The 20,639-nt window shown below is 38.4% G+C and overlaps 1 protein-coding gene across 10 annotated transcripts in view; it reads right to left on the reverse strand.

Moving 5' to 3' along the window:
• Window positions 1-20,639, reverse strand: part of LDB3 (LIM domain binding 3) — a 128,499-nt gene that overhangs the window by 53,257 nt on the left and 54,603 nt on the right. For all 10 annotated transcript variants that reach the window (XM_009334637.1, XM_009334636.1, XM_009334635.1 and 7 more), the window contains exons 4-6: window positions 19,794-19,869; window positions 7,089-7,111; window positions 3,391-3,594 (exon numbers count right to left, since the gene is read on the reverse strand). In XM_009334637.1, coding sequence (XP_009332912.1) covers window positions 3,391-3,594; window positions 7,089-7,111; window positions 19,794-19,869 — 303 coding nt within the window. The remainder of the gene's footprint in view (window positions 1-3,390; window positions 3,595-7,088; window positions 7,112-19,793; window positions 19,870-20,639) is intronic.

The following is a 20,639-nucleotide window of genomic DNA, read 5'->3' on the forward strand; positions in this document are numbered from 1 at the left end:
TATGTGATAGCAAATTTCACAGCTGCAGACTGCTGTAGTCTGGATAATAAACCACTGGATAGATAATACTGCTGATTTCAACCATGGACTACCGTGGCAACGGTGGTGTGCAAGTCATGGACAGTTCAAATTCCTTTGTTTAAATCTTCCAGCTGAAATGCTTTGTTCTTATATTATGACCAATATACAAAAAAGCAGTTTAAAAGTGTATGTATAGATATATCATTAGCTCAAAGGTAGTTAAAATAACGCCAGAGGCTGGATCACAAATTTCACAGTAGCAATGTGTGGCATTAATATGACATATTAATATCCTTATGGTAGATGATTAAGGCAGGAAATGGAGCTTGGTGAATTAACCTTCCCTAGAAGAGCGAAACACGCTCCTATAAATTGAACTAAATTAATGCAATACATTGGAATATTTCCAACTCTGTCTTTAATGCAACAGGCCTTTTTCTTTTTTTTTAAATCATAATTATATTGTAGATGAGTAATTAGGACATATGAGCCACTCAGCATGGATGTGTAAAATAGAGCGCATCGCTGATTATGAGCATTTCATAAACCTAAATGTGACAGTTGATTCTTACAGACAGCCTAAAGATGCACATAACCATGTTAATACCTCTGTTATACCTCTTCATAATTTAATTTTTTTCCATCTGGGTGTGTATGTGCAGAAATATCATGCATCTTTAAGAATATTACTTTAAATTGATGTTACTGAAAAACAATTCTTCCCAAATGGGTTAGAGCTTTCGAAGGTTTTTCATATTATATCCTAAGGTATTTTAGTAGGATTCAATAAAAAATTGTCCCCCTTTTTCACTTCATCATACAAGTCACACATTATTACCATTAAAACAAGCTTTAAAGACAGTCAAATCTCTTTGAATAAGTAGCAATGTGATTTTTTTTTCTTGGAGTTCATTATAAACTATGGTTTACCATGTGACTCACTCCCTGGAGTCATTATTCAGATTTTATTTAAGTAGATAATAAGTAAAAAGTTAGGAACACTGCAGTGTTCTACCCCTGATGTAGACATAGAACAAAATATTGTGATTTCAGATATTAGATTGATTCTAACGATTAAAAGAAAGCTCTAAGAGGTAAAAATGAACCCCAACCCAACAAACAAACAGTTCACGCAGACTGGTAAATTATCCAGCCAAGTTGACTTACTGTAGAGGATACATGAGACTTTAGTCTGTACAATCACATTATTGATTCTGCTGCTAGAACTGTTAGATCTTAATCCTGATAAAGTTGTCGGATTTATGTCTACTTGCATGACTCGTGAATTTGGCTAAAACTGCATAATGGAATTTAGCAGAGGTTTGACAGAAATGTACTTGAAATGTACTGACCGCATGGTTTTACTGCAACCAACTCTTGGTTCTTGGTATACCAAAATCAATTAAAACAAAGCAACACAGAGTGAGAAAAGATATAAAGTCAGGGCATTCAAATTTTTCTACCTTTAAGTTCCAGCATGAGGTCTGAATAGCTGCAGTATAAATAACTTATATGCTTTCCTTTGTGTTTTCCATGGTGATCCAGTATGTGTGGGTTATTTTCTAAGTGACATGAGCCCGATTCTGATCTCACTGACTTAAGTTAAAACATCACTGATTTCAAATGGTCAAACTAGAAAATGAATTCTTATCTTAAGCCTGTCTGTTCTTCATCACTGATAAAAGAAGTAAGCCGTGTTTCCAGCTATTGTCTGCCAAAAAGAACAGAAGCCCTTTAGATCTGCAGTCTGAGTATGCTTACCATCCTACATAGACCTTGTGGCTTCAGGACTTATCTCTAATGTAAAATGAAAAGCCCAAAGAAGACTAATTAAGGGCTGAGACCAAATTATAAGCAGAGAATCAAGACAAAATGAATCAGTACACAATTTGGTCTGCTTTTATATGACAAACTTCTCATATAAATATTTCTGCATTAAGCATAATCTTATCTTGGACTTGATCAACTAAGCAAACTAAAGAACATCCTCAGTTTCCACTGCAAATGAAAGTTCAGAATATCACAGAGGTCAAAGCAATGCCTTAAGGAAATGAGTTACAGATTTAATCGAATGAATATCAGTCAATAGGTAGGCCGTTGTTATATCAGCACAAACCTTGCCTTTCTATCTAGATTAAAAATGCTGTGTTAGTTGTAATAAAACAATCTACCGAGAAAATTGTTTCATCGCTAAGTGTTAGGAGTTTAAAAAAAAGAAGTTACAAACCAGGCTATAGCTCACAGCACAGCAGATTTATAGAGTCCCCTGCAGCTGGCTGCACATAGGAATAGAAACATTAGTTTCTTCGGGGGCCAGGTGAATGTTAGGCTTAGGAGCCACATTCCAAAATGAAGGCAAAGCTTAAATGGTAATTTATATAGTCGATCTTGCAGAAAAACTTTTTTTGCAATATTACAGGGGAGAACAGAGTCATGGAGTTGTCTGCAAAGAAAAATGTTCCACTAGAACTGTGTGATACAAAAGGATTAATGGAAATAATCTTCTCATTTCAAAAACACCCATATGATAGGTGGATTCCAGGTTCAAAATGAGAAAAAAAGTTACAACAGGGCTTTTGCTAGTGGTGTTTAACACAGCTCTTGCTGCTACTGGTGCAATGACTCAACAGTCCATGAAAATCTATTTTTTATCTATGTATCCATTCATTTGGCTCTTTTCAAGATACATGTATATACTAATATAATTCATTACCACCTTATGATTTATGATTCAAGCCTCTCTAATTCAGATTCTTTACTTCACAATTCTACATGTTAAGACAAATCCCTAATCCCCCTGGAAAGTACGCTGATCTTCCAGTTCAGTTTTCATTGGAAAAGCAGTATTATTAAAGATCAATGGATTTTGCCACAGTCCAAAGGATATGCGTGAGACACATGTACAGTATGTAAACTAGGGATAGGGATAATACAGCACAACACTCCATTCTGAAGAATAAAACAGTAGCCAGTACTAAGTAAATATTTTGCATTCTTCATGTATCAATAAAAATTCCACCCCCCCCTTTCCCATTCTTTCTGAGTTATGCATATAATACAGTGGTTATTACCAAGCACGGTCATCATAAACGAAAAGCCATCCAATGTCATACAGAGCACTAGATAAATTTTTGTGGGGCTTACCAGTTCTAGGAAGAATACCAAAAAAGAAATGTTCCATTTTCTAACCATCCTTTTAACTTCAAAACAATGAAGTGCTTTCAAACACTATCTAGGATTGATTTGTACTTTTCATGTGTAAGATACTCCAGAAAAAAGAGTCCAGGAAGAGCTGCCATGTCATGCATGTAGGGACTGTTAGATGTATCATGCAGAGAAAGAGCATTCCACACAAGGAAATAACCTTACCTAGCAAATTCTCCACCCTGGGCTTGTGCCTGGCCTGCAATTGCATCCATGATAGCATCTTGGGAATACATGCTGATCGGGGTGTTATACTGGGCGTGAATTATAGTAGCCTTGCCGCCTAGGCCTTTCACCTCAATGGGTTTGTGTGTAGACAGGGCAGAGTCCTTCAGGACATTGGGGTTGAAACGCTCCGTGAACTCCGTGCTGGGTTATGGAAGAGTGATGTTCGACAGGGAAGGGAGGGGAAGAAAGGAGAAAGGTGTGACAGTTAAGTGAGAGAAAAAGCACCAACGGAGGAGTGTGCATGTCTGTTCATGGCATCCCACCACAAAAGCTTCTGGTCAGAGGATAAGAGACAACATAAGTAACAAGTAACAGTTAAAAGCTGGCTGCACTCATGGATGACATTTTTGTGCTGGCTCACAGACGTATGAAGAGAAAAAAAGGTGAAACAGTTGTCGTTTTATAAAAAATCATGACAAACCCCTAAGTATTATGTGATACTTGCATATACTAAAATTCTATTCTTACATGCATATATACATACAAGTGTATACAAACATACACACACAGAGACACATATATATGCATGCCCATGGACGTACATACATACTGCAGAGAACTCCCAGTTTATTCACTGCATCCATTCATTCTTTCGGAAGGGTCTTACAAAGCGCTAGAAAGTGCAATGGGGTGAACAGGTGTCAGGTCCTCTCTTATTTAGAAGGTTCCAGTACTTTCTGTCTGGATTATTAATCATAGTGAAATTTAGTACTTGCGCCTTTTAATCCTCACAGCTTTCCTCACAAAGACAAAATTAATCTTCCCAAAATCTCTGTACAGCCAGCCATAAGTGTTGCTATAGCATGATAAATGCTCAGTCTCAGATCAGAATATCCTCCATTGCGATCAACAGGACAACTGCAGTTGGAAGAGTAGCTGCTGTATTTGCCAGTGGCTGCATTTATGAGAAAGGATTTTTATTTGAGAAATGGAGCCATAAGCAAGTTAACTCAAGCTCCCATTGCAAAGGAACGAGTCAGTTTAATGTTGGACTTCAGCTGAAAAGCACCTGGCTTCCTTGTAGCGCCTAGCTGTACGTTGTTCTAGTCCTGGAGTTAGGACTGAGTATTGCCTGGAGTTTCAATGAGCAAACTAAAACCTCAGCTGTCAGTCACTGAAGTAGCTGCTCTTCTCTAACCGACGGGAGATCAGGTGAATCTCCAGTCCGCTGTTCCTGTCCTGCCAGCAGCAGGAGGATGCTGGCAGTATAGATTCCATACACGCACCAAACTGGGCAAAACTGAGAATTCTGTCCTTTGGGAAATAACAGATATTTCACAAGGGTTTCATTTTGAACTGAGCCCAAAAGCTGGAAATGGATATATCTCCCCACCGAAAGAAATTCTGAAAAATGTAATCCAGTTTGAGTGGAACAATTTTCCCTTTCAGTTTAAAACCATTACACCATAAGTTTATCAACTAATACTAAGTCTTCTGCTGATTTTTTTCATGTGACTGAACAACAGCTCCTCTAGTTGGCAAGGGAACAATAGTGTGCCTGTCTGCTGGGGGTTAGCCCCAGAGGGTGAGTGTTAAAACCGAACCCTCAATCCGGCATGGAGGAAAAAGAAAATCAAGTAAAGCTGGCAGCCATTTGACTTAATCTTCCAGAGATCATCAACGGTGATGTGCCACCTCTGAACCCAGCCAGGGGATTCCACTATGTTTTCCGCCTTTTCTTTGGTGGGATGCCCTGACTGAAGATGGACAGTAAGACAGACACAGTCACACATCGTTCAAAACACTTGATAGAACATTGACAGCCACATGCTCAAGGAACAGAGACATAAATATGCACGTGCTCTATTACAGCCACAGCCTTTAGTTACACACATCAACATTTTAAGGGAGGGGAACCGGGAAGCTGCATTATGCATTCAAAAAGTGAAAATCATCTTTTTACAAAGACATTTTCACATCTCTCTCCATTAACTATTCATCAACTATGACAATATTATTATTACACTGACATAATCTATTGAAGGGTGATGTGCAGAGACGTGCAGGTTTTTACACCCTCGACTTTTCAGCATGCACATGCCTTACTTTAACAGTGGTATCTCTTTTCTTTGTAATACCCTAAACGATCACACAATAACTACTAACACACAGGTCCTCGCGATCTTGAATTTAGTGTTCTCTTTCCTCCCCCACTGTTAGAAGTATTGAAGAGATTCTAAACCCAAGATCTGAGAAGATTGTGTGAATGAAAAGACAGAGCTTAACTATGCCACTTTCAAGGAATAAAGTTCAAAGCAATTGGTTTCCACAATCAATTACAAAAATAAAAGCCAGTAATCTTAGAACAGTCTAAACTTCCCTAACGGTAGCAGCGGTAGTGATTTAGGCTCTCACTTGTGGTATTTAAACAGTTTCAGTGACGTCTTTCAAGAGGTTTTAGTCACATTACACATACCAAGGCAAAACTTTCACTGAAGTTAACAGGATTCCCATAAAAATAAGAGAAAAGGGTACAGATTTTCAACTAGAGAGTTTTCTTTATAACTCTGGAAGTAAACAGTAGATATTAGTGCTTGTGAGGGGTGCTGTGCACTAGGACAAAGTGGAAGGGGTTAAGACCCTAGAGACAGCAGGAGCACCTCTGCAAAATGAATGGGAAAGCTGGAAAAGGATCAGGAAAAAGAAATCCCAAAGCAAGTGAGATTAAAAACACCCCTATAATGTGACTTCTGCTTTCTAAGGCAATTGTAACAGAATAATTATCAATGTAAATTGGCTAGAGTTTCATCACTCCAAAGGAGTTACATCATTTGCATGACATCACACCCACACCTTATTGAAATCAACAGAGAATGCCAGATCAGTGTAAATTATATGCATTAAATATTATTTCAACTTTATGTATTCTACTACTTCTAACCTTCTCTTGTCAGTTTAAATTTGACATTTAACTAATATAATTATTTATTTTATGCTGAGTTTAACCCAGTCTCTCCAGCAATTTCTGGACAACACTCAGTTCAGAGACAGAAAGTGGGAATTCAGAGACACTCCTCTGCCCTTAGAAAACTAAAGATCAAAGCTGAGGACTCTGTGAACTTTCCTAAATAAAGCAGATCAATCACATTTTCAAATCAATAATTGCTTCTTGTTTGGGCAATATGCTTACTAACATAAACTACTTTTTTGATTTTCCGTATCAGTATCTCATACCAACCTAAATTTGAGTTTTAGTGGAGTGGGACTTTGGAAATTAATTTAATGTTGACGTTAAAAATACATCACTAATAATACACCAAATAAGGCTCAGATAAGGCTCCACAGATCCTGAAGGCATGAAGACTACTTAAAGAGTTAGGAGGAATTAAACCCGGTCTGTAGAGATGAAAACATCTGAAAGCATTTATAAGAACTGAGCAAGCTCAGATGCTAACTCCATTTGCAGCATTAGAACATCACCAAGAAATGCTGAACACATGGTGTGCTTAGAAGAGAGCACCGCTGGACACCAGTGGCAGCCTGTGACGCTTGCCGTACCAATAAGATTTTTTAAAAATATTTCCACTTGCAAGCAGACACAGCAGGAACACGAGGGATCATGCTACCCCAGAAAACAAATCTTCACACATAGAGCATAACACAAATACTTGGCACTATATAGAAGCGATACTAACTTGGCAGCAGTGTTGGTTATGACCTAAAAGAAGAGAAAGAGAACAAACAACATCAAAACCAAGCAAACAGAAAAAGTCAATAGTTTTTAGAGTGCAAAGGGCAAAAGGTATTTACAAAAGCTTACTAAAGCGTTTTTTTTCAGACCATCTACAAATAAAACAAAAAGTAAATGTATGCCTGAAAACACCAACATGATTAAGAAAGGAAAAAACGTAGGGATTATAGTTGATCCATTGGGACTTAGTAGGGTACCATGGCATTTTGGCTGACCCTTGAACATGACTTTATTGCTGTGCATCCCTAAAAGTACTGTTATCAAAGCGTATGGGGGGAGGGAGCGAAGGGAATAAAGAAGCATTTGCAGAGTATATTCTCATCTGAAAATAGCAAATGAGTGGTAGAGATTATATTCTTTCCTCAGATACTAAATATTCAGGGATGAAGTCTGTTCTCCTCAGGCCGCCCTCAGAGTTGGTATTGCAAGATTGATTTTTTGGTCTTTTATATGCTGGAGAATATCCAAAGAATATATTGGTAGCTGTTTTAAATCTAAAACTAAGGAAAATGCCTTTGTATTTAACAAACTATTGGCCTAAATCTGACTGTACCTACATTATGCCAATAGTGGTGTAAGCTAATTAATTTCAGAATAGTCATTCCTAATTTATTCCATGTGAAATGAAACAAGTCCGTGCATTATGTATTTTTTTGGATATCCATATCAGGATATTTTATTCTATCTGGTATGTACACAGTATGAAAAAACATATGTTCATGATACATCCTGCTTTGCTGCATAAACAAGAAGTGACAGTGGCTTGCACAGTAATTCCAAAGAAACACAATACAAAACTCAGCGTAGGCCTTATGCAGGCCAAAGCTGGGAGTGATGAACAGATAGTGTGCTCAGACTGTAATATCATATTATTTGCTAATAACTCTTTCTGTTGGTTGCATGAATAGCATTAATGGGCTATGACATTTATTTTAACTTATTTTTTTCAAAGCTTAGAATACCCATATTTTGCTCTTATATTCCTGGGTGAAGAGTAATTCATCATATTTTCCGCAAAATAAAAAGGAAGAGAGTCCAGGATCAGTTAATAAACATTTCTTCCTATTTAGCTGCACAGAATGTTGTCGACAGAACTGGACACTGAACCTTCCAACTTGCTGCTGTAACATTCTGTATCTGGGATTGATACAAAATACTGGACAGCAACGTTATACTATGAGAATGACATTCAAAGTGGATTTGTCTCCTGCTTTCGCCTTGCAGAACCTTTGATATTACTGCTTCTTTTTACATACAGTCCTTTTGCACTGGCTCATCCAGCTGCCTTTTTCATGATCAAAAACACTCTAATGAGCCAAAGCTGCAGTAAAGGCTTTGCACTTCTGCATTTCCATGGAAAAGCAATCACAGATCACCTTCTGCAGTTACTGTTCTTCAAACTCTTGGATTCGAGAATATTCTTCTAACTTTATAAACCCTACATTAAGCCAAATATATCAGTCTGTTACAGGAACCAGTAGAGATATATCAGGAACAAGCTGTAGCCTGTAAGCACATCAGTGATCCTAGATCCATTTTAGGTACATGCAGGACAGCTGGGCACTCATTTACAATGAAACATAGTGTAATAGTATCATTATCTGAAGCGGACTCTGACGCCTGCTTTAATCTTCTAATCCAGGCCTCTGCCTTACACATAAAAAAATATTTTAAAGGCAGAACCATCGTCCCTAAAAAAAACCTTAATTAGAGGAACCACTTGTTTGCATATAAAAATACGTTCAAAGATAAAAATCATCATGTGCACACACTAAGAACAGCTCAACAGCCACATGTCTCAGTAAAGATTTTTTAGATGTGAAGAGGCTACTATAGCTTCCTTCAAAAAGAGTAAAGCTTTACTTCTCCTTATGTTTAGCATGTGATGAGAACATTCTCTCCAGTTCAGAGCCACACATTGTTTTAGCTTGATTCCAAATACGGACATGTATGAAACACCCAACTTGCTGCTCACAGAGGTCATGCCGAAGAAGATAGTAACCCAAGCCACCTGGCACGTACTTGCGGGACAGGTATTTACTGCCCTTATCCTACAGTGAAAAATAGCTTACACTGGAATGAAAAAGAACCACATGTTACAAGCTACGACTCTCTCTTCATATTTATTAATACTCCCCTCTCCAGAGCTTTCAGCACACCAAGTTCCACACTCTTAACAGGCCACATCTATTTTTCACCCTGGGCCGGGGTGATAAAGCTTTAATGTAAAAGTGTATCAGAGAAACGGATGCTTTGTTATTCTTTGCAGATCAAGGAAATAATCTCAAAATAATTTTAGCTTTCTGATAGGATTTTCCAAAGGGTTTAGCTAAACTTCTAACAGCAATTCACACAATTAAGTTTAAATGATTTGGTGAAAAGGACACCAAATTGAAAGATGAAACATACCTTAAGATCAACAACCAAACCTGAATTTTCTTATAGCTTTTACCATACCGCTAAGAGCACGTTCATGAACGCATAATAAATTCACAGTTTTGGAGCACCATAATTTCACAATCTTTACGCAGCATCTCATGTTGTACTACATGAAAAGAATGTCCACAACAAAGTCCAGAGCTGATTTTGCAGAGCTCACAGTGCTTTCCTTGTGCACTCTTTCACATATATCCACAATGAGATCGAGACTATCATGGATGATAGCAAGTCCCAAGGTGGTTACAGGTTCCATGTTACTCTCCACAGAGCAGTAGGAAAGATGCCTCTCACTTCATGGACAACGCTCAGGTGGGAGTGGGAATGACAGGATTACTGAACTCTGAATTTTCTCTGCATGTAAACAGAGATGTACAATTCTCTAAATCTCAGAGGAATTACCTGAAAAGACACATACTTAGTAGTTCTGGGCTCTTTTGTCTTTTCAGATTGTTCCTGGGCTGCAGGACAAAAGCTGATTTTTTTTAACAGAACATTTAGATGATTTCTCATAAATTTTCTTAGTTGTTTATCAGTACTACAGATATTACAGGCAAATAGATAGCAATTGCCTAAAATTTTGTTCAAACTAAAAAAAAAAAAAAACCTCAGATGGTTGTTGTAAGGTAGAACCTTGCTTTGTATTTCAGTGCGCTGCCACAGGCGTGTGCTAACGTGTACATATAAAGGAGACATAAAACATGGAGAAGCGGCAGAGTGAAGGACAGTGAAGTGTTTTCTGCAGGTACGCCTTTTTTGCACCCCAGCAATCACTGCCATATTATGTAGTCCTATTGCAATGCCCTCTGGAATCAATAGAATGGTTCACATTGACTTCGGCAAGTGGTGGATGCAGCTGTGTTGTAATTTTGATAACAAAGAAATAGTCAGAATGCTGAGCCATCCGAAATACAGCCCCTTCACCCTCACCCTTGCAGATGTTAAGGAGGGTTGTGAAGATAGTAGGAGAAAGATAGTGAGATATACTCCCAGGAAACTCTGCATATTAAAATAAGACAAGGATTAGTTTTCCTTGAGAAAACTGTAAATTAAGAGAGAAGCATTCTAAGGTTTATTTTTCTGATCTTGCTTACTAACTGAAATTATTTTCTTTTAAACACTAATTGCCTTTCTTAATTATCCAGTATGAGAAGGGACGATAGGATTTTTTCAGATAAGTTAATTAGGATTGTTAATGCCGAGTGCTCAACAGAGTTATAATGAATCATCTAAACCGCCTGAATCATCCAGAACATATGCTCTCTTGTAAAGCTAAAATACCCTTACTTCGCTACAACTTAAAACCCCTTGGTTTTTCTCTTGCAAAGAGCTTCTGCAATGGGATATAAAGTACTTGAAAATATGCATTTGCTATCAGACCTCGAGTGGATTGTCTCAATTTTCTGTTTTTCCTCATATAGCCAAGTCCCTAGTGTCAGAAGTACACTGTTTCCCATATTCATAATAATAAATTTATCTTCATTTTAAATAAACACAAATAAACAAATTAGAGATTTGTTTGCAAATTAATACATGAAGGCGGAAAAATTAGGAAAACTGTTTCTCATTGCTTTTTCTCATGTATTGTAGTCCAAGCTCCTCACTTCACAAACCTACTAGAAAAACAGTTGATCTGCAATACAGTAACACTGAAAACCTTGACAGCATGGGATCAAACTATCTGGGTAGTATGTAGAGATCATTCCTTGTTACATACAAGTTAAGAGCAAAGCTAAGGGATGTGAGACAGACAATGTTTAAACCAGAGGATTCAAAATATTGCAGTTTTGACTCATTTTGTGTAGGAAAGCCAATACACTAAGGCAGGAATTATAGTAGGACACTCCAGTAGACTAGCATGTCAGATTTGCTGGTCAAAGCAATTTCTCCTTAGGAAAGTACCACAGATCAGATCTGTTTTATAGCAGCTTCTATAATGGCCGACAGCGATACTTGGTTCTATGAGACTACATGCATTCGTTTAAATCGCTAAATGCCAGAACCCTGAGATGATCACAGTTACTTCAGTCACAGTGTTCCTCCTCATGCTCTGGTGACTATTGCCAATCTATATTGCAATTCAGATACCAAAGACCAAGAGTTATTCTGTAATGGTACTGTGTATATGTTTTTGGGGGTACTGGAAAATTTAATGATCATTCCAGACCTTAATCATGATTACCAGGCAAATGCACAATAGGGTAGGTACTATTACATTCATTTTTCAGCAAAGAAATATTAAATATTTTACCGTGTTACCTACCCTCTAGGAAGTCCACCTTCCGAAGCCCTTCGATTGAGACTTAATTTATGCATCTCAGCCATTTCCCTTAGAGTCTCTGCTGAGTAAAGGCCAATAGGGTTGTTATACTGCCTTGCAGGGCTCAGCTGGTGTAAAGGACTATTGCCATCAGTCAATACAGGGCTTAGTTTTGGACCTAGAGTACTCTTTGCAGGTGAAATGTCAGGAGTCACAGACTGAGAGGACATGGAAGATCTAACTGTGGTAGTCTTTAAGTAGGAAGAGCTATTTGAAAAGCTGATCTCTTGCTTGTTGAGGTAGCCTGAAAACGTTCCATTGGTTGCTAAAATACTACCCATAGGCTCAGTCGCCGTGTTAGTTAGAGGACTGAAGGTTGTTCTGTTGCCATTGATTTCCCAAGCAGGTTCCTGTAGTAGCAAACATGCAGGCCAAGAAAAGAAAAAAAGAAAAGAGCAATCATAGAACACATGCAAAAATAACATATCTGCAATTATTGCTTTCTAAACATATTGATAAACTTGCAATAAATAGATTGGGGCCAAAGCACCCAACCTTTCAGGGAAGATTTTCAACAAAGAAATGCATTGTTTCAAAATAAGGAAAGAAAAACATACTCAGGCAATTTTTTACTGGGTTTTAGTTGAAATCAACAAATAAAGCTTAACATTAAAAGAGCATTTGCTACTAGTCAACCTCATTGCAATAATTTTATATAAAGACAGCACTGTCCATTAATTTCTAGGATAATTAAGAAATCTTAAAAAAAATGTCTTGAGGTCAGAATCATTTGAGATAATATACAAACATAAAACTGAATGCCATTATTATAAAAACATAATGATTCTAAACCACACCATTCTATTTTCCATGAGTACAATTCAAGTTATCGAAGCCCACACGTTGCATTGCTTTCATAGGCTCTGGCTCATGCTAATTAGGCCATGCAGCATGGTTAGCAGATAGACCAACAGGACTCGAGAACAGGTACTGCTCAACAGATGGGATGATTCTATTCTGATCATTTCTGCATAATTTCCACTTGAAGGAATGTGTGCATGAGTATGTAGATGATGAGTGTATGATCCTACAGTCATGTCCCAGATAATATTCCTAACTAGGACAGCAGGATCTGTTGTCGTAGTCGAAGTCACAGGAATCTCTCCTACAATAGCTATACCCATAGAAGTCTGCGCTGGTGCTCAAATTAGAAACATTCTACCAAAACCTCATCCTGGAAGCATGCAGTACTATGCTTCAGTTTTATAAATGATTTGCTATTAATGCAGCTTAGCAAAACCAAAATAAAAGGTAATATCAAAAAGAAAAATACTGCTCTTTCAGCCACACAGTGCAGGAAATAAGTTGTCGCATGAGTTCTGAGGAAGTTTCATGTAAAACTTCTGTGCTCGTGTTGCCTAAAATGCCCTATCACTGCTTCAAGCTCATTCTGGTGCAACACCATCTAGATCCCTAGGACTGGAGGGTACTTAGCACTTTGTGGGAAGCACAGAGCACCCTTAGGGTTAAATTGCCTCATTTCCTTCCAGCTACTGGCAGCGTGTAGTAACCACAGCACTATACTTCTTGGAAGACTGCCTACCTGCAGTATGGACAATTTTATCAGAGAGGAATACAAGCTTCACTTTCAGGAGGGCATTTTATACCTTTATTCTCAGTTTTCTTATCCTTTAACTTCTAAAGGCTCAGTGTCCGGAACATGAATAGCAAGATGCTAATATTGATTATTTTTAACATCTCTTTAATGTTTGCCTTTTGAACCCAGTATCCGGAGTGCTGGAACTCATCAGCACTTGTTTTAAAATAATGAGTTATGCAGTTTCAAAAGCTGTTTTATTCTTCACTTCTGTTTGTCTGTAATTATGTGCTTTGGACAAAAAAAAAAAAAAAAAAATCTATAACTGAGGCACCCAACAAACTATGTGAATGCTTGGCAACTTACACATTTCTCTAGAGCCATAATATCAATTTGTAGTTTATCCCAGAAGCTCCTGGCTCCAGCCCAACTTGGGCTACATTGTTTTTGCTACAGGAGAAGGGTCACTTCAACCTCTCCCTCTGGACCTAGATACGCTACAGCCATAACTGGTACCCAGATGCCGTGATGCTCACAGTTAAGAGGCCCACCAGTAATGCTGGCAGCATGCCGCAGTCCAGCTCTGGGGGACAGGGACAGGCAGGGGACGTTATCCTGAAGACGGGATGGAGCCCACAATCTGCCTTCAATGAAAGCCAGTACAAGAGCAGGTGGTGGCCTGCAGTGACATTTTGCCTCATTTGGGCTGGCACTGCTTCAACTGCCATTTTTATCACCTTACACGCATCTCCCCCACAGCCTTGCATGAAACATAGGCCTGAGAATAATCTGGCCTCTGATTTTCTACTTTTGCTAGTATTGGTTATCATTAATGTCATTTATTATACTAAGGTTCACTATAAAGATAAATATTTTATATTCTCCTCTTGGATTTTTCTGTATTGCGTATTTAAGTTTAGGGAGATTACATTTGAAAAAAGTCAAGATAATATGGCCTGATTAATTAAAATTAATTGCAGAAAAGCCCGTAAAGGTCTAAGGATATAATTAATCATAACATTAAACACATTTAAGATGTTTTGAATCAAAAATGTAAGGCAGATAAAATGAACTGAGAACATTTTTCTTCGTAATAAACAGGAAGAGATTTTAGCTGGCATTAATAGCTGCTTGAGGCTGTAGAAACAGATAATACCAAAAGCGGTTTTCAGACTATGCCTTATTTAAATAAATACATTTGAATTACATACTTCAGTCATTATACCCTGACATAGAAAACAGCAAATAACCAACCTTTAAGTGGTCTACTGCAAGCTTCCAAGTATCTTTAAACAAACAGAAAACAGGGATTCTCTCTAAAAATGTACTGTAAAAGAGGCACAAACGCACAAGGCCATGCTCATAAATTAAGTCACCACTTGTGCAAATGAGTTTTACATGCTAGCAGAGAGGGACAAAACAAATATTTAAAAAAAAAAATACAGAGGCAATAGAGAAGAAAAAGGATATGCCAGAGTTATATTTGTTTGTTAACCTGAAAACTCTGTGGCTTTTATCTAAATTAACTGTGGATTTCCTTTCTAAACCCCATAATAAAAGGACATGCAAGGAGATCTGATTATAAAGTATCAGTTTCAACTGCTAATGAGAGAAATGCCAGATATTTCCTTAATACTAATGTATTTTCACAGTTTTGGAACTGGACACTAACAGTAGGCAAAGGGAAAATTACAGGACCGCCATAAAAAATGATGGTTGATGATTTTGCTAACCTTTATGACATGAATGGAGTTTTGGTTTCACTCCTCGAACAATTGCTAGCTGGAATACCAGCATGCTGGTAACTCAACACTAGAATTCCTAGGAACCCAGCAGTACCAGGTCAGCATTCTCCATTTTGAGTTCGTATTCATGGTAGCTTTAAGGTAGTGGTTCTCCCTGTGTTCAGGGGGAAAGGGATGAAACAGGAAGTCTCTAAGAAAGCAGCTGTGTAACTTCTGAAGAATTACTGCCCAATAATCAGCTTGTTTAGCTCTTTCCTTTTGTTATTGACAGAGAATCTCTCATTCAGGGTATTGCTGGTAGGACATTTTAGAATTTTTTTTCCCCCAGTTCAGTGGCAAAAACAGATCAATGCAGCATTTCTGAAACCAGTTCTGAATGCGAAGGTCAAATTTCTAATACTGAGCAGCAGCACGGCTTTTCGTGTTACATCACATGAAATGCAGCCAACAGTAACAAACGTTCCCCTGTTTCCCACCTCTCTCATCCCATTCTGTTTCAGTCTCTGTGGCTCAAAAGCAAGCTAACGTTTCCAACTACGCAAGTCTGATGCTACTCTTCAGCCGACCAGAAGAGGAGGCTCTGGCACTGAACAATGGGCTTCTTCCCTCGAGAAAGATGCTGTGATCCTGCAGCAATCCCTTACTACGAGGGGAAAACTGCGTTTTAATTTCCCAGTGTAGTGTCAGTGAATGAGCTTAAAACTGATAAATGTAGAGGAGTCTCAAACATTTGGGAATAGAAGGAAGCTATGAATCAGCTCAGTTACCATTCTGAAATATTTCTATTCTTTTCTTTATAAATATTCAATTTCTAGGAAAGGCAAATGCTCTTTCTTATGTATCAGAGAAGTGAGAAACAAATTTATATTGGAAGAAACAATACCAGTTTTTCAGGTCCTCTTCCTTTGACAGCCCACGTTCTATGTGTCTGTTGCTATAACCTAACAGTCTTTATTCACCTTTTACATTTCTGGGAGAACAATTTTAACACTATACTAATGAATTTGACCTCCCAACATGCCCAAGAAGCAGTTGTTGCTTTAAACTTTTTGTAGAAAGAAGGAAATGGAGGCACCATGGCATTAAATGACTCTGCTCAAAGACATCCAACAAATAGCTTTTGGCTCAGCAAGCTCTTCCATCCTATGCTTTACTTAAAAAGTCAATCATCTCTTCATCTATTTTCTCTTAGCCACATAGGTTCTCAAATTTGGCAGGAAACAAATCATAAGCATTACAAGATCCTCACTGGGACTCTGAACTAAGTGTGTTCAGTACTGTTTCATAAACAGGACAACACAGTCATATTATTAAAATTAAAGAGGCTGTCAATACCTTTATGCCAAGGGACAAATGTTAAAGCCATGCTTAGCCCTAAAGCTTCAGCTTGAACATTTTGAGCTGCACTGAGATGAACCTTCACCTGTGTTGTGCCCCCCCGAAAAGCTGCAGGAACCCACTGACTGATGATGGCTTAGTTTCAATCCTTGGACTCATGCTTACTCTGCTCGTTATTTGAATGCTTTCAGCATTAGTTATGCCATTTCTTCCAGCTATGCCACACCTGTGCAAAAGACTTGACTAAATCTTTTGACTAAGTCAAAAAGATTTGACTAAACTAAATGAAAATTGTTTCACGTTTGAGATTAATGTCAGATAAGGAAATAGTGAAACTGCAAATCAGTCAAACTTTTATTTCCAATAATAGCCCTACAGCTCAGTTGACGCCATACTTATGGTTGCAGAACCTGTATCATCCATGACGTGGATCAGCTCAAGAAAGTAAGGAGAGAATGTATGTTACTTGTGGAATGTAGAAAAATTTCTATTGTGGTGAAGAACTCTGGGGTTTTTATATCTTCCTTACATCTTTGTAAAAGAATGTATGCTTATTTTCCTAAAACACAAAAAACCATGACCATAGCAGTCAAAGAAGAAATACATGCTTGAAAATTAGTGGAAGCTGCAATCAGATCAGCAATAATGTACAAAAGAATTCATGGTTTAAACTAGACACTGAACTTGCACATGCAGATTTTTTAGCTAACATTGCCATGCCTTAACCTTGACTCAGAGAAAGGTGAGAAAAACTTCTCTCGATGTTTGAGGACAACACTGTCGTGACTGTCTTGTAATGTAGGTTTTTGCTGTTTTTTGAAATGCAATCAAATTCATTTCATGTGAACCATCTTGACAGTCTAAACACTGTCAAGCAGTGATGTGGAGGTGACAGCTTCTGCCTATGTGTCATGGAATTCTTCATTTCTACAGTGATACTGTTACTAGAAATAATAAAGGGACAAGTAAAGAAACCTTGATTTTTAAAGTATATTTACTGTAACATACCTTATCGCAACATCCTCATACCACTGTTTGTATCAGTAAAGACTTTTTATTCTGGATTTTGAGACTTCTCCAATGGTTCAATGCTTTCGTTCCCCTCCAAACCACCCTCAGAGAAAAATTTTTCTTCAGTTAAAAATTACTTTTGTCTACTAGTGTATACTAGCGACACAAGCGTCACTCCTCTTGACCTGCAAAGGGCCCCCCACTCTAGCACTCCACTGCTACCTCTTCCCCCTGGGCCAAAGACCCAACACCTAAGATGACCTTTCTGAATACTGCTAGATACCCTGTTTCCCACCATACCTTCTCCTAGGTGCCACCCTTTTCCATACCCTGTTTCCCACCATACCTTCTAGATGCCACCCTTTTCCTCCAGAAAGGTTCCAGTAAATCTCTTTTCCAGCTGCAAGTACTGCCTGTAGCTCATTCAGAACAGGCTGCCTCCAACAGCTCCCACAAACCTTTCCTAAGCACCGATGCACACAATACTCAAGTATGAGACAACATGCTCCTGAAAAAGGGTTGAGTCCTTTCATCCTCATCTCTCTCTGAAGGGTTAAAATAGGAAATGTAAAGTGACTTTATAGCTTTCATGCGAAAGGCACTTTTAGGACCTTTAGAAAAACCTATGGTGCGTGGAGTTAACTATCTACCCTACAGAAAAGTTAAGGGAGAAAAATGGGGTAAACAGCTTTGAATACCTATGGCAGTAATTTTAAAATTGACACTTGCCAGGGAAGAAATGCACCTAATACAGAGTCATGAAAATCTGATGTAGAAAAGCTTTTATGTGCCTGTGATAGAAATAGGCAAAATTGTCATACCTGCACAGGTGCTACTGAAGGTCCCAAAAGATAGTTGTCAGTCTTGTGTTGGTGAATAACTCTGAAGAGACATGTCTACTTGCTGCCTTGAAAACTAACAGCATTCGGTGTAGTTCTTGAGGGAAAATAAATACTCTTTCACCTATTACTTTGCTGGTGCAGTCGAACACCAGTCTAACTAAAAGAATGATCCATCATTTTTGTTCTAGGAATTTCACAGTACTGTTTGGTGACTCTTCCAATAACTTTCTCCAAAATAACTTTTATAAGATCATGATATAAGCAGAAACAACTCTGAGCAAGATAAATTCTTAATTTCATCTTCCCTTGCCAAAAAGTTTACAAGATCCGGAGCGAAACAACATTATTTCTGTCTCAACTAATAAATGGCCAGACAGGTTCATTTAAAATTTGACAAAATAAAATTGAATCAAGTTATTCTCCCCAAGTGCATTCTCTTCTGTTAGTTTGAATGTATTTGCAGTCGTTACAGGCATAATGTTACCTTCTGAGCTCTAAATTTGGAAAGCATGGTGTTTATAAAAATTACTTAAAATTGATCTGTGGAAGTCAGAACTGCCAAAACCAGTAGAACATCACCTAATTCCCCACATATTTTGATCTTCAATGTTTCTTATTTATACTACATGCTAGGGATGAAACTGGCACTCACAGAAGGGGTAAAGTTGCAGCAATGGAGATTTTGCCTCCTCTCCATTGATCTAATTAAATGCATCAGCAATACAAATGTCCTACCCAGTGCTTGAGCCTAAGGATATATACCATTTTTCAGGTATCCTCGCTCCTCAGTGCCTCCAAAAATACAGATGATGAGTTGCCAGGTACAGTCAATGAATGCTGTTTATTCTAATATGAACATTTATTTTATGGAAGATGACAAGCTTTGACAACAGAAACCAAGCCATCCACTTCCTCTGCCACTTGCTGTTATTCATTAAATTGACTTGTCCTCTTTATTTTTTATTCTCATGTCTTTTGAATAATGTGACAAGAATGCAACATGATACAAGCTTTCAAATGCCCTAACGTCCTCTTTCCAAATCAGTGTCTTTCCAGTTGTAGTCAGGATTGGGATACACTGAGGCACAGTCTAATGGTTTTTCCCCAAGAATCTACAAAAGCAAATGTATATTTTGAGAAACTTTGGTAGCTTCTTGCAGCCTAAATGAAAACAAACTGCTCAGAATGGGTTAGACCAGATCACACCAGAGGATACCTGGATGCTTTGGTTCTGCTAATCAGAAATTAGCGAAATACACAACACTAATACATTGCATTGTGGCAGCTTTGCTGCCTGTGCATTCATTCAACATTTACTTATTTGGGGTGAGCAAAAACTATTTCCTGTAGTAGGTATTTACCTTCACCATGGTAGATAAAAAAGCTATTAACTTTGGCTGAGGAGAAACGTGTCACATACCTTCTGGTGGGGAATTACAGCCTTGGGAGAGTCAATTCTGGGTGCTGTGTTTGAAACTGGCACTGGACGTTTAGATCTGGGGACCCAAAATAAAAAGAAAAAAGAAAAAAAAGATTAGCAATCTGGACTCCTATTTTTCAGCTCTAATTTCATGCAAAAATGCTGCTTCATCTGGAGTGAAAGCTAAGCATAGCCTACAGTTTTTCTAGTGACCATCAGGCTTTTTCTACATCCTTATTTACAAAGGTGTTGTGGTTTAACCTGGCAGGCAGCTAAACACCACACAGCCATTGCCTCACTCCCCCGCAGTGTTCCAGGCAGGGGCATGGGATATGTTTCCAGCCATCCGGTGGTTGCCTGGTAAGCACGTGGCGCTTGCCTTGGCAGGTTTGTGGGAGTGTGATATAATCAATCTGCCAGGCCTCCCCATATTTATATTTCAGCCATCATCCTCCATACCAGATCACAGCGCATGTTTCACATTCATGGATAACCTGTGCAATAGTGTCAAGTCCACCCCTCAATCATGAGCCCATCTATATGTTGCATCTCTTCCTTGGTGACCTGAGGTGTCATGGGCCCACCAAGCTATAAATAATTCACCCTTATGTTGCCAGTCCAGATTCACTGCTGTTGGTTTTGATGTTCTTCAGTGGCCCAGCTCTTGGGTACGTGAGCATCTGCGTGACGGACTTTTACAACCAGATTCTCTACCTGGGCAGCAACATCTTGCCACAACGCAGCAGCCCAGATGGGTTTGCCTCTGCACTGCCAACTGCTCCGCTTCCATTGCTGCAACCACCCCCACAGGGCATTTGCCACCATCCATGAGTCAGTATAGAGATA

The sequence above is a fragment of the Pygoscelis adeliae genome, unplaced genomic scaffold (genome assembly GCF_000699105.1).
Source record: "Pygoscelis adeliae isolate BGI_AS28 unplaced genomic scaffold, ASM69910v1 Scaffold361, whole genome shotgun sequence".
NCBI classification, from domain to species: domain Eukaryota; kingdom Metazoa; phylum Chordata; class Aves; order Sphenisciformes; family Spheniscidae; genus Pygoscelis; species Pygoscelis adeliae.